Below are 18,539 nucleotides of genomic sequence, written 5' to 3'. Positions count from 1 at the left end.
GAACTGACCTGATGCAGGGTGGGTGTCTGCAGACTCCTGTCCTTTCCCAGCAAGCAGCCCTTCAGGTACAAAAGTCATCTTTCCAGACCCAGCAATCGTGAGTAAATCTTCCTCTGTCACAGCAGTGAATTCAGGCCCTAGAGGACAGTGTGTGAACCGGGTCTATGAAATTGACACTGACAGCAGCAAACCTTCCAGGAGAGGAAGGAGTGAAAAAAATAGCAAGTATTTTCCCAAGGCTCAGCCTTATAATTTCCCTGGAAATTTCCAAGCAGTCTATTCAGCTTCTCAGTAATGTGGGGCTTTCTTGGATACTAAAGGGAAAAATTCCTTTCTGTGCCTCTCCTTTTGCCCTTTTTCTGGAGCTCAGTACACATGTTCACTGTCCACAGAAATGGGCCAATCATACTCCCCACTAGGGATAATGAAAACCATCCACACTTGGAATGCAACGAGGCATCATTATTCCATTATCCCATTTTACAGATGAGGAAAATGAGGCCCTCATAGTGCTTCAGGAGCTTCAGGAATGCTTCTGGAGCAGGGTCTCTAGGTCTCTGATCATCACTCCGAGGCAGAGTAAACTCTTTACAAGGTCTGTGATTTGCAAGCTGCTGGGTTCCCCAAGTCAATGAAAGAGGCTGGGGGACACCAAGCAGGTAGGGTCTCCAACCTGACCAGCCAGGTACCTGGCACAAGGCAACACTTGATGAATACTTGTTGAATGGAAGAATAAATGAATAAATGGGTAAATAGATGCTACAGGAGTCCCTTTTCTCTATATTGGAGCTCCAGGTAAGACTTCCTTAGAAAAGAGAAAAAAAAATGTTCCATTATGTGAAGACAAAGTCGGAAAACCACAGCACTGGAGTAGGCAGTGCTGACCCCCAATTACTAGTGGATTTTCAGTGCAGAGCTGATGTTGGGAGGTGGAGAGAAGAGATGGGGAGAGGTGACCTAGGGAAACTGGAACCAGGGCTCGCAACTGGATCACTGCCTCACTCTAGTTCAAAAGTCCTAAATCTTGGACCCCCTGAATGCCAGGCGAGACTTTGTGTACAGGTGTTTTTCTAGGCAGAAGATACGGAGTTATCAGATTTTCAAAGGAACATGTGACCTATAAAAAGATAAGCAGCACTGCTCTCAGTCACTATCTAAACCTCCACAGACGTGGGCAATTTTAGTCACAAGGAGTCTGAACATTTTATAGCCAAGGAAATGGCAAGACAGAAAGAGCTGACTGGCCCAGAGCCACATGGCAGGCTTGTGACAGGGCTAGCATCTGCATCTGAGGTTCAGGATGATGTTCTTTCTAATACATCAAGGGTTCTTAACCTGGGGTTCTTGGTTGGGCTTCAGGATCTAAGAAACTGCTGAACTGCATGCAAAATTGGGAAGATGTGCATTTTTCTATGGGAAGGAGTCAGTGCTTTCATCTGATTCTCAAAGGGGTCTGTGACCTAAATAAGATTAAGGCCCACTGTGATCCTCTATTCCCCGCCGAACCTGGAGAACTCATGGGTAGAGCTGTTCCTGTTCTGAGGCAACCGACCTTTGATCAGGGCGGGGTTGTATGTACGTGAGGGTTAAGTGCTCTCACCCGAACGTTGCAACCCCTCCAAGTAGGCTGATGCCAGACCTTATACCCAATAACCGACTGAGAATGAGACAGTGTGCATGCTGACAGAACTGAGTCTGCTGAACAGAAAGGTTACAGAAACTTCTTGACATAAGCCGAGATGTCAGAGCTGAGACCTTGGACGTGCTCAAAACCGTTTCCACCAAGATGGGCTCTGTCCCCCGGGAGACTGAAGGAGCTGGCGAGCCAGCGAGCACTCAGTTAAATGTCGTCTTAATTTGGAAAGCGCAGAGGGACATTTTTTATCAATAGTCAGCCGTCCTCCAGCACCAGGAGGGCAATGCAGTGCTCACTCGGAGCCTGGGGGCCGTCCTGAGATTGACAGGAAGCCTCCTTGTCTGTGGCCCAACTTCAGCTTGGCAGTTCACTGATCCCTACCTCTCCGCTGACTGAAATGAGTGAGATGGCAACTACCACCCTTGGGACTCTGGAGAGAACCAAATCTCCAACACGAGAAGAGAGGACAGGGGAGGGGAGGGAGGAGTTTTAGCACAGGCTCAGCCTGGCACATAGTGTGTACCTAGAAAATAGATCAGTGTTTTCCAGTCCCTACTGAGTACTGGGCACAATATAATGGGTCTGGGGTGGGGGGCACGATCAGAAACGCTCATTCAACAAACATTTTATATTTGCTGAGCAATTACTACAGGTCAGAAGTAGCACTAGGAATGGCAGTCAGGGGAGGGGTATACAGAATCATTCATTCAACAGATATTTTAAAGCACCTCCTATGTTGCTGGGTAGGTTTGGTGCTGGTGTCCGGTGGAGAAAAGACAACGCATAGAATCCCTCATTCACTGAATGAATATTTACTGAACATTTACTAAGTGCCCTGCCCTGTATTAGTACTGAAGATATAATGAACCAAACAGCCTCATTCCCTCCACAGTGTCAGGGCTCCCTGAAAACAGCATCTCCGGATGAGGAAACTGAGGCAGCAGAGCCTTGCGCAAAGGGCTCATTGCTGAGGGCATCAGGGCTCGAACCTCGGGTCGTCCTGACCCAGGCTGGCCCTGCTAACAAAGGCCACCTCCCTAGCCTCCCCTCACATTCCCTTTCAGGGCACTAACAATGAGTCATTAATAACGGAATTTTAATGGCAAAAGCACAGCAGTTCCAGGGTCTGCGAGGAAGCCCATCCCCTGGGCAGTACAGAGACCGTAGGGACTGAACAGCGAGGATTCTTGGCCCCTTGACAGCATTTCTCTCACGACTCTTCCATCCTTCCTGCTCCACAAGGAGAGCTTAAAAATATCCTCCCTCCACATTTGGTACCCTAAATTGGATCAGCACTTAACTTATAACGACGGAGAGGGAGGGAGAACCCTATTTGGCCATCAACACAGAAGGCCCTGGGTCCCCGGACTGTGCGAACTGCCCCCCTGCCCCAGGCATGGCCAGAGGAGCCCATAATCGGAGAACCCCAAGTGACAACAGGAGGGGAAGAGGCTGGCAAGTGGAGCTCCATGGGAAGGCAGGAAGTGACACTTTACTTTACACAGAGGGTGCCCCCGGGAAGGTTCATCAGCGATCTGCAGGGAGCCGGGCTCTGCGCCCGACTCTATGAGGGAAGCACTGGGTTAACCAAGTTCTTTACTGCAGGACTTCTTGGAACCTTGAATATGCTGACGTGCATCGTGCATCTATAAAAAGGGGACGTCTAGTACACTGTTTCCCAAACTTATTTGACCACAGAAATCTTTTTTTTTTTTTTTTTTTTTGTGCAGAGATTAGTGCACTGCACAGCTTAAAAACCGGAGCTTTAACCAATGTGTGTATTGAGCCCTTACCTGCATGACGGGACCTTGTGCTAAGTGCTGAGGATACTGGAATCCAAAGACAAAGTCCCTGCTTCCAAGGAGCCATCTGTGGAAGAAAGCCACATGAGGGGACCAGTGGGGGTGAGGCCAGTGTGCAGGGCAGCCCTGGAAAGGGAGCAGAGGGCAGGAGAGGCGCTCGAGCTGGAGGAAGCTTAGGGCTCCAGCAGTGAGAGGAAGTTGCTGGGAAAAGTGTGATGAGACCACTAGAGGCTGGGGAGGGGGGCGGGCAGCAGACAGGGAAATGTGGACAACTCCCCTCCTCAAATCCTCCCCGCTTTGAGCTGGCCATGCTGGGTGGTCTTTCGCATTTGGACAGTTCCTAGGGGGTTTGGGCCTCAGTCCCTCCCACCCCCCGTCCTCAACCACATCTCTGCTATTGAACTTGGGCTAACATCCAGAAGCCGGGGAACAGCTATGCACAAATTCAGTAATTGGAATCATTAGCGTTGACTCAGAAATCATTTCTTGCTATGTCTCTCTCTCGGAGAAGCTTTTAAGACCCTTTAAATTGGTTAATGGAGAGTTTAGAGATGAGGATGGAGCCTCGGCTTTCTGCTTCCCCTGCCCATCTCCCTGGCTTTCCCCAACATACTCAAGGGCAAGAGTGATGAGACAATCCAGTATCAGTTTTATTAAACTCCCATCCATTTCTGGCACAAACCTTTCACAAAAGAGGATCTCAAAATCTATACTCTCCTGCTCCAAGACTCCAAGGGCCCAATTGCCATTTACCCCCTTGTATCGGCAGGACGATAGTAACGCTTTCACCTAAAATTACAGTGAGAACTGTGCAAAAAAGAGCCCTGGGCCAGGAGTTGGGAGGCTGGGGTCCTTGTCCTGGGCTGGTGACTCATAAAGCCAGGTAACCATGGGCATCACTCTGCCTCCTCAGGCCTAAGTGAGCACCAACGTCCTTTCCGCAGTGAAATGCCCTACATCAGCCCTGGAGGGTAGGAGGGCAGACACCGCTGCCCTTGGTCTACAATTGAGGAAACAACACAGCAAGTCAGGCCACTGCTTCAAGGTGACGTGGCCAGAACCTGGATCTTTACACACTTTCTTCTTCTGTACTGTGCTGGGCAGGTACTTAAGGTTCTTTGGGAAGGCGGGTGAACATCTGGCCTCTTCTCTGGGATTCAAGTTGTGGTATCTCTCTGAGAACTCGCAGGCTCCATCTCTAGGGCTGAGTGAAGTGCGAAGGTCTGAAAAAGTCAAGCAGCTACATCAGGCATTTAGACACTAAACTCCTTCCTTCCAAATCAAAGGTGAAATGGAGACAGTCGGGAATCCATTGGGGATGAACAAAAGCGGACGTCATTCAGCGTTTCCTGAGTTTTAGGCATTCATGAAACCACCCCATGACTTCTGCCACCTCTCTGGATCTGTGCTCCCCTTTACGCAATGTCACAACGTTTTTTCTCTACTTGATTCATTATTTTTAATATCTGTGACACTATGACATGCTAATCGCATTTTTATAATATATATTAATATACAAACACTAAAATTTAAAAATATTAGTTTGAATACTACGTAAAATCCTCTGGTGAAGCACTGGAGGCACACACATCAGACGCTGGCAAAGAATGATGTGGTCTAAGCCTGAGGAAATCGAAGACTGGCAAGGGGGACGGGAAGGGATTTGCTCCAAGGCAAAGGCTAAGGCGAGGACCAGGGTCCCTGGACCCTTCAGTAAAGTTTTTCACAGGTCACTGAACGAATCTTTTTTATGCACAGCACAGAAATGACTGTGAATGGGGAATTCCCTGGCAGTCCAGTGGTTAGGGCTCGGCGCTTTCACTACTGAGGCCGCGGGTTCAATGCCTGGTTGGGGAACTAAGATCCTCACAAGCCGTGTGGCGTGGCCAAAAAATGAATGTGTCCACTGCCCATTTGTGAGGCTGAGGCTACCAACTAGGGGAAATGGTCAAAGTCATTTGTTAGCCATGCACTTGAAATTGCTTGGGAACCTGAGCCCCCATGGAATTTCTACCCTGTAAAGGGATACTGACACCCTGTTTTTTTTGCTGCATCCCATCTCCTCCCTGCCCGCCCCTCCCCCCAGCACCAGTGAGAGGTACCAGTGACTGCATTTTATCTCACCTTAGCCAAAACCCAGTCTGACGAGACTCCTTTCCAAGGGGTAGGGGTGTGGGAGAACAGCCCTGCTGGGGGATCCGGGGCTGGCTCTGAGACGAGCGCTTCTATAGAGGAGGCCAAGGTTCCCTGTGCTCGAGGCATGTGGCAGGCGCGAGGCTCCTGCCAGCAAGGTGTTCAGGCTGCAGAGGGAGGGGCTGGAAAACGACTTCAATCCTCTCACTGCCAGCTCGCTGGGCCCCGGGGCTGCGAGGAGAGGCGAGAGCAACTCTTACTCAGGCTGTGTTCTTAGACTCCTACTTTGGAGCAGGGGCTTCTTAAAGGACTTGGTTCCCCTGGCACTACTAACCCAGGTCAGCCCGAATGAGTCAGGAGTGAGCAGGGCTCCCAGAGCCCTAGATGGTAAGTCAGGGCACGGAGGCAGCCCTGGGATGGTGTCTCTCCTGACAAGTCATTGGAGTGACTACCATTTATTCAACACCTACTGTGTGCCAGGCTGTGCTAAGCCCTTTGCTGTCATCTCATTTAATCTCAGTGCGGTGGCTTCTCTTGTTGTGGAGCACGGGCTCTAGGCACGTGGGCTCAGTAGTTGTGGCTCATGGGCTCTAGAGCACAGGCTCGGTAGTTGTGGCGCACGGGCTTTGTTGCTCCATGGCATGTGGGATCTTCCCGGACCAGGGCTCAAACCCGTGTCCCCTGCATTGGCAGGCAGATGCTTAACCACTGCGCCACCACAGAAGTCCCATCTCATTTAATCTTTACAATCTAATGAGTTTTCAGAGGTGAAGAAACAGAGGTGCAAAGACATACAGGCCAAGTTCAGGAATGGAGCAGGGGTTAAAACTCAGGTTTGATTTGTCTGACTCAAAAAGCTGTGCTCGTTCCCACCAATGGAGCAGAAGTAACAAAGAGACCAAAGGCTACTGCCACCCCCTTCTCCATCACAGGGTACTGAGCTCGGGGAGGCACCTGCTGGCTTTGACTCTCATCTGTACCTGCTGCCTCCATGGAAAAGAGGGTCCGCAGCCTCTCCTGGGCAGGCGCATTCCCCAGAGCTGCTGACTGCTGGTAGCATCTCACAGCCTCTCCCAGATTCCTCTGCACACCAAGGCCCTTCTCATAGCAAATTCCCAAGTGGTACCTGCTCTGTGAATCCTAAAGGAGAAGACGGACAGACACACAAATGCCCACGCATGCAGGACTGAAGAACTGAAATGCTGGGGCAGGAGGAAGGTGTAGCAGTCAGCAGGCCAGTGCTTCACCCCTGCAGGGTCAGGCCCAGCTGCAACCCTCCCTGGACCAAGGAATCTCAACTGTGAAGAGCCAGAGGCCCAGAACAGAGGACACAGGGATCCCTCCACCCAGGGAGCTTCCGGCCGGAGCAGCGTGGAGGCTTCTCGTGTTGAGGATGGTGCTGAAAGTGTGCAGAAGTGAAGGCTGCGGGAAGCACTTGGCCCTGCTCTGGGAGCCCAGGGAGTCGGGCTCCTATGTTATCCTGAAAGAGCCAGGAGCAAGGGTGGAGGCTGGGCTTCCGAAGGCCCTGAATGCCTTCCTGATCTCCACCCAGAAAGCTACAAAGCATACGTTACAGAGAACATGTTTCTCCTCCTTTGAAACGTTAAAAGGCTAATCTCTTTGTCCCTGGCTCTGGATCCTCACTCCCCTCTCACTGAGAATTAGGCTCCTGGGAGAGGCAGTATCAGGTAGGGAGTAGGAGCCCAATCTCTACAGCCAGACGCCTGGGTTCCAATCTTGGCTCCACCACTTACCAGCTGTGTAACCTCGGGCATCATATTCTGTGTCTCTGTGCCTCAGTTTCCTCATCTGTAAAGTAGGCATAATAAAAGCACCTACCTTATTACCCTGTCGTGAGGATTAAATGTGTCAATATGTGGAAAGTGCTTAGATTAGCGTTATTATTTTCACACCTTTAGTTGCCCACATCATTCATCTCTCCCTCTCTGTAATGAATATTTTCATTATATTCAATCTCCCAACCATGGTTCTATTTCTCTTCTACCCTCTAAAGAGTTTCTGTAACATGTAGGTCAAAGTCTATGTAATAAATATGGTGGACTCATGGCTACAGGCCAGCTTAGGACAGTCAGGCCAAAACACCCATGCTGTTATGTGTGTGTTACACAACATCCCTTTGTGCACTTCTCCTGGCGTGCTGGGTGACTAATGCCAGCCAGGGTGCCCCCAGGCTTGTCCCACACATGGTCACACAACCCACTGAGCCCAAGGAAGACTGGGGCTCTTTCATAGAAAGACAGGCACAGAGGCAGGTACTGTTTGATGACATTGGTCCCCTTTTGATGGCTACTGCAGATACTTTGGACAACACAGAGTGAAAAAGGAGAAGTATTCTGATGCCCAAGAGTTCAATAACGCTATCACTGTGTTGGCCAGGAAGTAAAGAGAAGCAGCAGCCCCTATGCTGGGAAATTCTAGTGCATGGCCACTGCTGGCTTTAACCCAGGGCTCCTGGTCCTTTAAGATACAACTCAAAAAATATACTGGTCAAAGACACTTGAGGATACAGCAAACCCACAGATGCCTTTTCAGTAATTCACAGTGACATAAAGCTCTAAGATTTCCTGCATTAAAGATACCTGTTTAACAAAGTATTTCCCAAATCCATCTGACCATTTTTCCCTCATATGATTTATAAACGTTCCATGGAACTAATGCTCTGTGGAACAAACTCCATGCTGCCTGGATGCCAACCCCTAGGTGACAGACAACCAGACATCCTCTACCCCGCCAAACTGCTCAATGTCTTCACCTCACGCGTCTTCTGACTTCCCTGGACTAAGCCACTTGTGACGATGCACCTTCCACGTGTACACTTTACAAAGCACTTTCACACTTATTATCTCAGATTTTGATCCTCACGACAACCCTGTGAAGTGGTAGACAGGTCAGGCAGGCATTAGTATCCCAATCTTAAAGATGAGGAAGACAAGAAGTGACCAGCCCAGTAGTATGCTAGTAAATGTTTAACAACCAGCTCTCCAGGGGAAGAAGCCCTGTTTTGTAGCATTTGGCAATTCTAATGCTAATGCTCTCCCTGTAGCTGATTTCAAGCTAACAATTCTCGCAGGCTGGTACAAGCCAGTGCCAGCACACCACTGGACCTGTCCAAGGGGCACACAGTAAGTCAGCAAGAGTTAAGGCTTGAAGCCAGCCCAATGCTCTTATCAACCGTCTCCTAGGCACAGTACCAGTTCCTAAATCCCTTCCTTTATCAGACTTGATCCCCATCATGCCTGGATATGGACACCTCATACCCCACTGTTGGCTGCAAGCCAAAGATATTTCACGGCTCTCTGCTCGTCCAGGTATGCCTCCTTGGTGAAGAGCACCCCGAGAAAAGCTTGGGCCTGTGGTCAAGGAGGAAGGAAAAAGGTATCTTAGTCACTGCCAGGCCCCACCTGCCCCAAGTGCCCAGGAGTGACCCCACCAATGGCACTCACCTCTCTCAAGCCTGAGTCTGCAGCATGCTTCAGCATGGACACTGCCCTCTGCTGCTCAGGGTCCCACGAGGAGGCTGGATCCTGCAGCAGGCACCTGGCATAGCGGTACTGAGCCAGGTTGTGGCCCTGGCTGGCAGCCAGCTGGTAGTAAGAGGCTGCCTGGGGCAAAGGGAAAAACATCCAGTCAACGGATGACTCTGTATGCTGCCTTTTTATGGAGTGAAGTGTTTAATTAAATAACACATAATCATTATAGATTAGTCAGAAAATACAGAGAAGCCAAAAATAGAAACAAAATTCCAAGAAATCCTGCCTCCTAAAGATCATTCTCTGTTAACATTTTAGTGTACAATCTTGCAAATTTCTTCCCCCCCGTACTGTATTTATTAACATATATGCACAAATATGTTAATATACACTCACACACATATATAAATGTGTGTGTGTGTGTGTGTGTGTGTGTGTAGGAAGAAAGGGAGAGAGAGAAAACTACACTCACTATCTTTTGTAACCTATTCTTTTTCATTTAACAATACACCATGAATATCTTTCCCTGCAAATAAATATAGATCTAGCATATCATTTTTAAGGCCCACATAGATCTTATTAACCAATTCTCTGTTGAAGGAACTTCAAGTTTCTTCCCATTTTTTGGCCATCGTATACAATTCTAAGAAACTGTTATATATAAATTCTTATATATAACATCTATGCATACTTATACTACTTTTTAGAATTAATTGATCCCTTCATCAAGGTAACGTTCTAGGTCGTGAGGATACAGCTGCAAAGAAGAAAGACAAGGTCCCCGGCCTTCCTGTGTTTTGAGTCTAAATTCCTAGAAGCTGGAGACTTCTTTTAGTTTTCCCTCCGGGCTAGAAGAGAGAAGCTGGACTTTCCCAAGCCCTGCCCACTGCTCATTTCTGGAGGTCACTCTGGGCGGTGCAGCACAGGCCATGGGCCTGGGGGCAGGGAGGAAGTGTAGTACCTTGCCGAGGTCCCTGGGGGTGCCTCTGCCGTGCTCGTGACACAAGCCCACATTGTACTGCGCTTTGCTGTAGCCACGGTCTGCTGCTTTCTGGAAGTAAGAAAAGGCTGCCATGTAGTCTCCATCCCTCATGTTCTCTGTCCCTGTAAGAAAGCACTAGGCGTAAACATAGCTTGCTCTGTGAACTTCCCCACATTCTTAGTCAGATACCCACATGCTCCTTCCTTTCTTTTCTTTTTTTTTTGGACACTTCGCATGCACTTCCATCCTCTGAATATTTCACTGGTTTGCCATAGGTATCAGTGGGTTCTGCCCTCCTGTACACCATCCTCCTCTTGGTAACAACATCCTAATTTCCCTTTGGGAACAGCCCTCCCCGCAGTGCTGTCAATCAATGTGCCTGCCCTCTTCCCAACCAATGAGACCCTCTCTCAGGAGTCTGAATCTTGATCTGGCTGCAACAGGAAAGAAAACAGCTTCCGCAGGTTTATTCTGATGGCAGCACTCTGAAGACGCTGTTTCTCAGTTACTGCCGCATGCATCCCTGGAGCTCTCTGATTCCTGTCCTTTCTGAGGCTTGGCAAGTCGACAGATCCCAACAGATTCCTTTTGTGCTTAGGTTAGCCAAAGTGGTTTTAGGCTGCTTGTAACCAACATAACATAACTGATTCAGCTGACACTGTCAATCTTGCTTTGTGAGAGAATATAAGAAAGAGAGCTCAGCTCCAAAGCCCATGTTCTCTTTATCATCCAAACGAAAAGGAAAACAGGGAAGGGGCTGAGCACAGCCTACTCTCAACTCTAAGCCTTTGCTCAAGCTGTTTCTCCTGCCTGGGATACCTTTTTCTGCCTCTATCATCAGACCTTCCCAACCTGTTTCTGCTCTAGAATCTTCAGACCACACTCAGGCTTTAAACACGCTTTCGGCACTTACTTCACACACAAGCCTTTTTCTAGGAACTGAACTGTTTCAAGAGTACAAGCCCTGTCTCCTCAATTAGACTGTAAAATCCTGGAGGCAGAAGCAGAAAAAGAATGTAGAAGAAATAACTTTGCATAGGGTGAAAGCTCTATACAAATGCAAAATATGATTATGGCTTATGCTCCCTTTGTGTTCTGCCACAGTGCTTAGCACTTGCTGAATAAATGAATATGCATATGAAGGAAGGAATGGGCAAGAAAATTCGCGGAAGACTGTCTGCCCATGAAAAATCACAAAAAGCCAATGAGGCAGAAGCCGGGCTCCGTTCGGCCAGCAGTGAATGAGTCACCTCCTGGCTGCCTGAAAATTCACTGTCAAGGGTTCACAGAGCCCTCTGTTCTTGAGGAGAAGACTCGAGAGGGCACAGGATCCCACCCTGTCCCCATCCCCCACACCGATCCTCTGCCTCTAACCTAAACCAAGTCACCATCATGTTTTGCTTAGCCATCAGTAACAGCTCCAATCTAGTCTCCTGTTTCCCCTCTGGCGTTCCTATGACCTGCGTCTGTCTACACAGCAGGCAGAGAGATCTTTGGAAAAGTAAATCAGATCACATGACTACCCCCACTTCCTGCTCCGGCGTAAAACACTCCAATGGCTTCCTGGCTCACTCAGAAGCACCACACGCCACCACGGCTCAGAAGGCCTGATCTGATCTGGCCCCTGCCTGCTTCTCTGACTTCATCTCTTTCTACTCTCCTGGTGATCGCTAAACTACAACCACGCTCATCCTTTTCTTTGTTCCTTTAACAAACAAAACTCAATCCTGCCTCAGGACCTTTGCACTTGCGGTTCCCTTTACTTGGAAAGCTTTCTCCAGATGGAAACAAGACTGGCTTGTTTTTGTCAGTCTGGTCAAGGATCTTTCCATCCGCGAGGCCTTCCAAATCAGAGCTGCTCCTTGCCCAAGTCACTAATGCATCCCCCTGTTTAATTTTCTCCATAACATTTATCACTATCTGAAATACTCTTTGTTTTTTTGGGGTTTTTTTTTGCGGTATGCGGGCCTCTCACTGTTGTGGCCTCTCCCGTTGCAGAGCACAGGCTCCGGACGCGCAGGCTCAGCGGACATGGCTCCGCGGCATGTGGGATCTTCCCGGACCAGGGCACGAACCCCTGCCCCTGCATCAGCAGGCGGACTCTCAACCACTGCGCCATCAGGGAAGCCCTGAAATTCCCTTTTTTATTTGTTTACCAGTTTGCTGTTTTTCTCTCCCTCAACTCACATGGAAGCTCCATGAGAGTAAGGACTTTGTCTTGTGAATCACTGTACCCCCAACACCTCAACTAAGACCTAACCAAAGGTGAATGCTTAATACATTTGTACTGAATGAATCCTAGCCTCTCACTCACTTGCCCACTAGAGTCCAGGAGATGCTGCTGGCAGTCTGGGTCTCCATATGAGAAGGCCTGAAAGAAGCCAAGTCACTGCAGAGAATAGGACAAATGGTGGAGAGGAATCTGGAGTCTCCAGATGTGGGTAAGGAAGGGCACTTGAGGGCCTGCTCCAAATCTCAGGAGCCTGTTCTTGCCTAAGTGCGGCAGAAAATTCAAGGTGTCATTCGAGATTTATTTTCTCCTTCTGACATAGTAACCGAATTTTCAGGTAAGCACATGGTCATTCAGCTAAGGACTCTATTTTCCAGGCTCCTCTGTGACTAGGTAAGGCCGTGAGACTTCATTCTGGACAATGATTTGTGTAACTTTTAGGTTGGGGAGGAGTGGTCCTTTAGTTTTCCCACCTTTCCCTTCTAGCTAGCTAGAATTTGGATATGAGGCAAACTGAACCTTGAGATGGGAGCCCATTTTAAGAAGGGCAGAACCATCTGACTGAGAATAGGTCCCTGACACCACTGTGCCACCAGGCCAGATTTGGTCGACCTACCTGGGAGAAAATAAACTCTCTCTTATGTAAACCACTCCCTGCCCTGACTCTACTTGACCTACTGCATACCCTTTCCATTTTCCCATCCACCCTTCTTGAGACAGGGTCCACCCAGTTACCCAGGAAGTTGAAAGCGATGGAAACACTGAGCTGGAAGAGCTGCTGAATGGAAGTCATGGCCTCCTCGAGGGAAAGACTTTTTGATTTATCTTGTTCCTGGGGAAGAAATATAAAGACTCATCATGGGACAGTTCACTGGGATTGCCACCTGTCTAGGGGAATGTTACGGGATCCAGGTGGCCAAATCTGGACAATACCTGCTTTTCGCCAGTGGGCTGAGGCTGGGCTGGCTTTGCCTTGGACTTGAAGCTACTGCTGGCATGCAGGAAGCCGGCGTCACTGGGATCTGCAAGGGAAAAGGCAAAGGAGGAAGGTGTTAGTTCTCCTTTTCTCTCACTCCCCCAGTCCACAGAGCCCTCCATCCAGCACCACTGCCAGGAACCAAAATCATTCCAAATTGCCCCAGAAAGCATGGGGGCTCACAGGAATGACAATTCCCCAATGTGGTATATGCAGCAACAAATGTCCATCTGCCCAACTCCCCACCCCGCCACCGCCTTCTGCTGATTTTAGGAGGTGAGACCATACCTTCCTCAGAAGCACCCTGAAGACCAGTTGTTCTCAAGGAGCTGGGTGAAGAGAGGCTCTCAGGCCGAGTGGAGGGTTCTTCCTGGCCCAGCCTGAGTTCCCTGAGGCCAGTGTGCCTGGGAGCCGGGCTATCAGGGCTGGGCAGAATGTGTCTCCGCAGTGCTGGAAAGAGCCAGTGAGAGCGGTCACATCAGAAGGGGATAGGTTCAGCCTGCTGGGGCTGACTGAGCCCTCCCTGAGGCTTCGCGGACCAAAGGAAGAATCTAGAAACTGCTGACACATGTCCTTCACATGCCTCCTCCTCCATTTCCTTGGCTGGCTTCCCTCCGCAGGGGTGGAGAGGGGCCCACATTTATGCTGATCCCCACACCCCAAGCATAAATCGCTCCTTGGCTTGAATTCTTCCAGTCGCAGGGAGGGATCTACTTTATTCACTGTTCTAGCCCCAGCACTTAGCACTTAGTTTGATGGTTAATATTGATTATGATTATAATCATAATACTAAGGGCAAGAACTTAAACCGCTACTTACTGAGCACATACTACATGCCAGGCACTGTTCTAAGTCCTCGACATGTATTAACTCATTTAGTCCTTCCAAGAAACCTGTGGGGGTAGGTTTTATTATTTCCCCATTCTATAGGTGAAGACACTGAGGCACAGGGAAGTTAAAAGTGACTCATCCAGGGACACCAAACTAGTATGAGCAGTTCTGGGCTTGAACCATGACAGTGTGACTCCAGAGCCTTAATCACTGTGCTGCATTGCCTCTGTACCACGGCGCATGATGGCCATTCAATAAAGATTCACTTACTGATGAATGACTGACCAGAGAATGACCTAACTGGCTGAGGAGTGGGCAGGAAGCCACTCCTAGGATCTAAAATGACCTGGACCCCTGCGGGGCTCTGTCAATGGAAGGGGAGGGGAGGACATGGGAGGGGCCTGGAGGACAGGCGTGGCCCACACGCTGGGTGGACAGACCTTCCTCCCATTCCTCTTCCTCTGACTGCAGATAGGAGAGGCAAGGAGCTGCTGACGGCTCTTTTCCTGAGGTGTGTCCAGAGATGTTTCCTGGCCCAGAGAAGCTCCCAGCCCAGCTCTCCTGTCCCCGGGACTGAGAACTCACAGGAGCGCGGGTGCCTCAAGGGAGATGAGAAGAAACGGTCCAGAGGACTGCGCCAAAAGCAGCGCTCCGCTCGCCGAGGTCCTGCTGGCAGGGACGCCTGGAAGTGGATCTGCCTTGCCAGCTGCAGGGCCAGCACGGCCAGGGTGCCCTGAGGAAGACAGCACTTCAGGGGACACAGTTCTCCACCAGTCAGCTCCTTCAGTCTCCGCCTACATCTCCAACATCACTTCCTCGAGAAGTCCTTCCTGACTCCTGGCTGTAGCCGCTCCCCCACAGCGCACTCTCGTAAGCACCCGAACTTCCCCCATGGAGCCCTGATCACACTGGTACTTAAACAGCCACCTCTACAATTACTCATCAAGGTCTGTCTCTCCTGTTAGTCTCTAAGCACCACGAGGGAGGAACCATGTCTGTTTTGCTCACCTATGTATCCCCAGCGCCTAGCAGAGCACTAAGATACAGCACTAATAAATACATGCTGAATAAACGCCTGAGCGAGTGACTCAATAAACAAAATCTAAGCAGGCAAAAAGATAACACGGCAAGTTTGGGCTTGGGCACACGTGCAGCCAAACGCAGACGGGTCAGAGTTCCCCATCAGGCTCCCTCCTTCTCTAGCCTGGCACAACTCCTCCCCCACCCCAAAGCCACCCCACCACACACATTCACAGCTACAGGCTTGTCGTGGGTGTCTCTTCTCCAACAGGTCTGCAGAAGACCTAAGCTAGCTCCTAGCCCAGTGACTGCTTGGTTTTCCCTGTCCCTTCCTGTGTTATGCACGAGAAAAGACACCCAAATACTTATTTGTTGCAACAGGCACTGTATACAATGGCAAACAAGACAGACGCAGTCTCTGCCCTCATGGAGTACATACCTTCACTGAGGGAGAAAGACGACATCCAAGTACACAGAGAAATAATATAATAACTACAAATTATGCCAAATGCCGCTAAGGAAACAAATCAAGAGTTTACACAGGGCATAAGAGGGACTCCTGACAAGACAGGAGTAGAGGAAAGCCTGTCTGTAGAAGTGATGTGTGTGCTGAGACCTGAAGGAAGAGAAGGTCCCAGCAATGTCAATAACAGGGACACGTATCCATATCACTGGAGATAAGCTTGTGCTCAGGCCCTTTCACATAGGCAGTAGTGACAGAGCTGAGTGATGGCATCAGGACCCCTGAGATGCAGACCCAGTTTTAGAAGGACTCACTATAGGATTGCCCTAGGGTTCATATCTTCGACAAAATGGGAAAACACATCCCTCTCCAGGGTGTGTTATGCCCCTAGGCCATAGCTCCCCAGAGAGAAGTGTTCCTGGCATGGACACATTCCAGTCTCAGCTCTGCTGATGACACCAAGTTACAGATGAGACAACTGAGGCTCAGAGAGGTCAAGCCACTTGCCCAAAGTATGCAGCATGAAAGTGAGAGGGATGAGAAGTGATGGAGACAAGTGTGACGTGAGTGCCAACTTCATTTAAAATATCTTATAAGCAGAACCTAAGAGGCAAAGATTCTGCCTTGTTAGACCTCGTGTTACTGAGCCTCTGGCTTTATAGATCAGATTTAACAAATATTTACTGAGCGACGATCATGGGTCAGGATATGTACTATGTGCTTTTACAAGCCATACTAGGTATAGCAACCAAGCTGCAGAGCATAGTAGCTAAGAGCACGAGCTCCAGAGTAAAATCTGGTTCCTCTACTGAATAGCTGTGTGACCTTAAGAGTGTTACCTAAAGTTTCAGAGCCTGAGTTTTCTCATCTATAAAATAGAGATTATATTTCCTCTGCAAGATTTTGTAAGGATTAAATAAGATGATATATATAGATACATTAATAAATTAAAAGTTAGCTATTTAGTATTATTTAATTATAAGATTCAGGAAGGCAAGAGTCATATCTACCTTGTTCTCTGCTATGTCCCTAGTACTTAGCAAAAAATGCCTGGCTCAAAGAAAGTGTTAAATAAATGTTTACTGAATGAAAGGAGGAATATATACATGGGCAGCAGGGGGAAAGGGAGTAGCAATATCTCCCCAAATATGCTCCAATGCCATGAGTTACTCAAATTTTGAGTGTGGCCACAATGATGCCCTAGCTCTTGTTTCTAGGCTATACTTTCATACAGGATCATTCTCATCCACACTGAAGGACAAGGACAGGGCTGGGGAAACCTTACCCATGATATGGCATCCCACAATGTGTTCCGGGAGTCACGGGCAGACATCCACTGGAAGGCAGCCTTCCATCCATGGGACCTTGGGCCCTTGCTTGTGCCTGGGCCATGGTGGCCAGACCTAGAAGATGTAAGATGTAACAGAGGCTATCAAGTTCTGTCCTAAGTGGGAGTAGAGGGAGGCTAGGGGAGCACATGGGTGACGGAATGGCAGTCTTTCACCTGTCGAAACTGGGCACAGGGACCAGCAGGTTGGAGGAGGTAGCCTGAGGCCCATCTGGGCTGGTGGACTTGGAGGTCACCCCACGGAGGCCAGGTCCCAGCAGACGGGGAAGAGCTGTGCAGAGCAAGGATCAGTCACTTTGATATGAGCGGGACTGAGGCAACAGTGGCCCCATCAATCTTCCCTCTGACCCTTGACAGAGCCCCACGCCAGGAACCGAGGAAACACTGGCACCTGCTTCTGCAGAGGTTCTTAAACAAGGATACATACATGTGGGGATCTTTTGCTTAGTACAGATTCCAGCGTGCCACCCCAGAGCCAAATAAACTAGGATCATTCAGGGTTGAGCATCAATATTTTGAAAAAGCTCCCCGGGTGATTCTGACGCCCTCCTAGGGCTGACAACCACTGTTCTAAAATGACCACACATTCATACACAAACTCTCGCTCCATGTTTGTAGCTCTTTGTCTCTAAATCGCGCCTCTTTTCATTGGCTCCGCCTACCCCATGGGCCCCGCCTACTGCACTGGCCTCTACTCCTCTTTCATGAACTCCGCCCACCATCTCCGGGTACTTGGCTCCTCCCCCTTCCAATGGCTCCACCCATCTCCTTGGCTCTAAGTTCCACCCTCTTCCTACTAGCCACGCCCACACCTCAAATTCGAACCGCCCCTTGACTCAGAGTGCAGCGCGGCCCCTAACGACCCCGCCTCTCTTCCGCTCTAACACCGCCCACTATTGCTTTGGCTCAGTCCTCCGGCCCGCCCCCTCCTCAGTTCCAAGTCTCAGCTGCCGCAAGACCCGCAGCCGAAGGCCCTTACCTCGGCCCAGGAGTCCCGGGAGCCGCCACATGTCGTCGCCAACACCATAGAGCTCGCAGCCGAAAGAGCGCGGCCAAACCCCGGGACGGCGGCTAGAGTGGCCTGTGTGGCGCCCTCGGAGTGGCCGAGTCCCCAAGGAAGCTCACCGCCAGCCAATTAGAAGGGGGCCCAGCCGGAAGGACGGCGCTCAGCGAAAGGAAGTGGGAGGTGTAGGCGTACTGGGGCTGGCGGGGAGGTGAACTTCAACAAGGGCACGGGGATGGGGGCCTGGCCTCCGGTGGAAGAGGTGTCATTTGCTGCCGGCATAAGAATGGGGGGGGGGTCGTGCAGAGGAGGAGGGTCGCAGGGGGCGAAGCTGAACCGCCTCAGAAGAAGGACCATTGAGAAGCGGGGCGAGAGCGGCCTCGGTGGTGCCAGACGACCTTGCAGACACCGTGGAGACTCGAGGGGGAACAATCTTCCCCAGGCCCCGATGCTAGAGGAGGTGGGAGACACCAGGCCCAGTGGGTGGAGGAGAGGAACCTTAGGGTCCGACGGAGGAAACCAGTAGTACGAGCTTTCTGCCCAAGGCCATCTGCTTGGAGTTGCCCGACTGGGTAGGCGATGATACCTGCGAGCGGGGTTCCGATTCGGGGGGATCCAGCTCTG

At 50.0% G+C, this 18,539-nt stretch overlaps 2 protein-coding genes across 6 annotated transcripts in view; both read right to left on the bottom strand.

The window, feature by feature from the left end:
* Positions 1 to 441, bottom strand: part of RNF14 (ring finger protein 14) — a 44,777-nt gene extending 44,336 nt beyond the window's left edge. Inside the window, exon 1 of the mRNA XM_079918823.1 lies at positions 9 to 441. The gene's annotated coding sequence lies outside the window, so the exon portion shown is untranslated. The remainder of the gene's footprint in view (positions 1 to 8) is intronic.
* On the bottom strand, positions 57 to 18,037 carry DELE1 (DAP3 binding cell death enhancer 1). Of its 5 annotated transcripts, none has more exons than XR_013827853.1 (13): positions 17,892 to 18,037; positions 17,069 to 17,183; positions 16,850 to 16,967; positions 14,667 to 14,814; positions 13,539 to 13,700; positions 13,208 to 13,296; positions 13,010 to 13,106; positions 10,024 to 10,166; positions 9,036 to 9,194; positions 8,850 to 8,942; positions 6,552 to 6,711; positions 3,430 to 4,661; positions 57 to 137 (listed from the first exon to the last, which is right to left on the bottom strand). XR_013827853.1 is itself a non-coding variant. In XM_079918818.1 (13 exons), the coding sequence occupies exons 1-12, from the start codon at positions 17,920 to 17,922 to the stop codon at positions 5,564 to 5,566; spliced, it is 1,554 nt and encodes a 517-aa protein (XP_079774944.1). In that variant the 5' UTR covers positions 17,923 to 18,037; the 3' UTR covers positions 4,527 to 4,661; position 5,563. The 5 variants fall into 5 exon arrangements, 1 of the variants encoding a protein (XP_079774944.1); XM_079918818.1 differs by lacking the exon at positions 57 to 137 and adding an exon at positions 5,563 to 5,802 and having other exon boundaries at positions 4,527 to 4,661; XR_013827854.1 differs by lacking the exon at positions 57 to 137 and adding an exon at positions 7,326 to 7,380 and having other exon boundaries at positions 4,533 to 4,661.
* Positions 18,038 to 18,539: the final 502 nt, after the last annotated feature.

Source organism: Stenella coeruleoalba (genome assembly GCF_951394435.1).
Source record: "Stenella coeruleoalba genome assembly, chromosome: 3".
Taxonomy (NCBI): Eukaryota; Metazoa; Chordata; class Mammalia; order Artiodactyla; family Delphinidae; genus Stenella; species Stenella coeruleoalba.
Note: the sequence above shows the minus strand (reverse complement) of the source record. Positions and strands in the feature narration are given on the sequence as shown.

What these genes read in the sequence shown, in the direction of transcription:
- DELE1 (XM_079918818.1), bottom strand. Translation starts at nt 17,922, where the DNA reads ATGTGGCGGCTCCCGGGACTCCTGGGCCGAG. An exon ending in CCCGGGACTCCTGGGCCGAG is followed by an intron (nt 17,184 to 17,891) that starts GTAAGGGCCTTC and finishes TGCTCTGCACAG; the next exon opens with CTCTTCCCCGTCTGCTGGGA. An exon ending in CATCGCTTTCAACTTCCTGG is followed by an intron (nt 10,167 to 13,009) that starts GTAACTGGGTGG and finishes GCTTTCTTACAG; the next exon opens with GGACAGAGAACATGAGGGAT.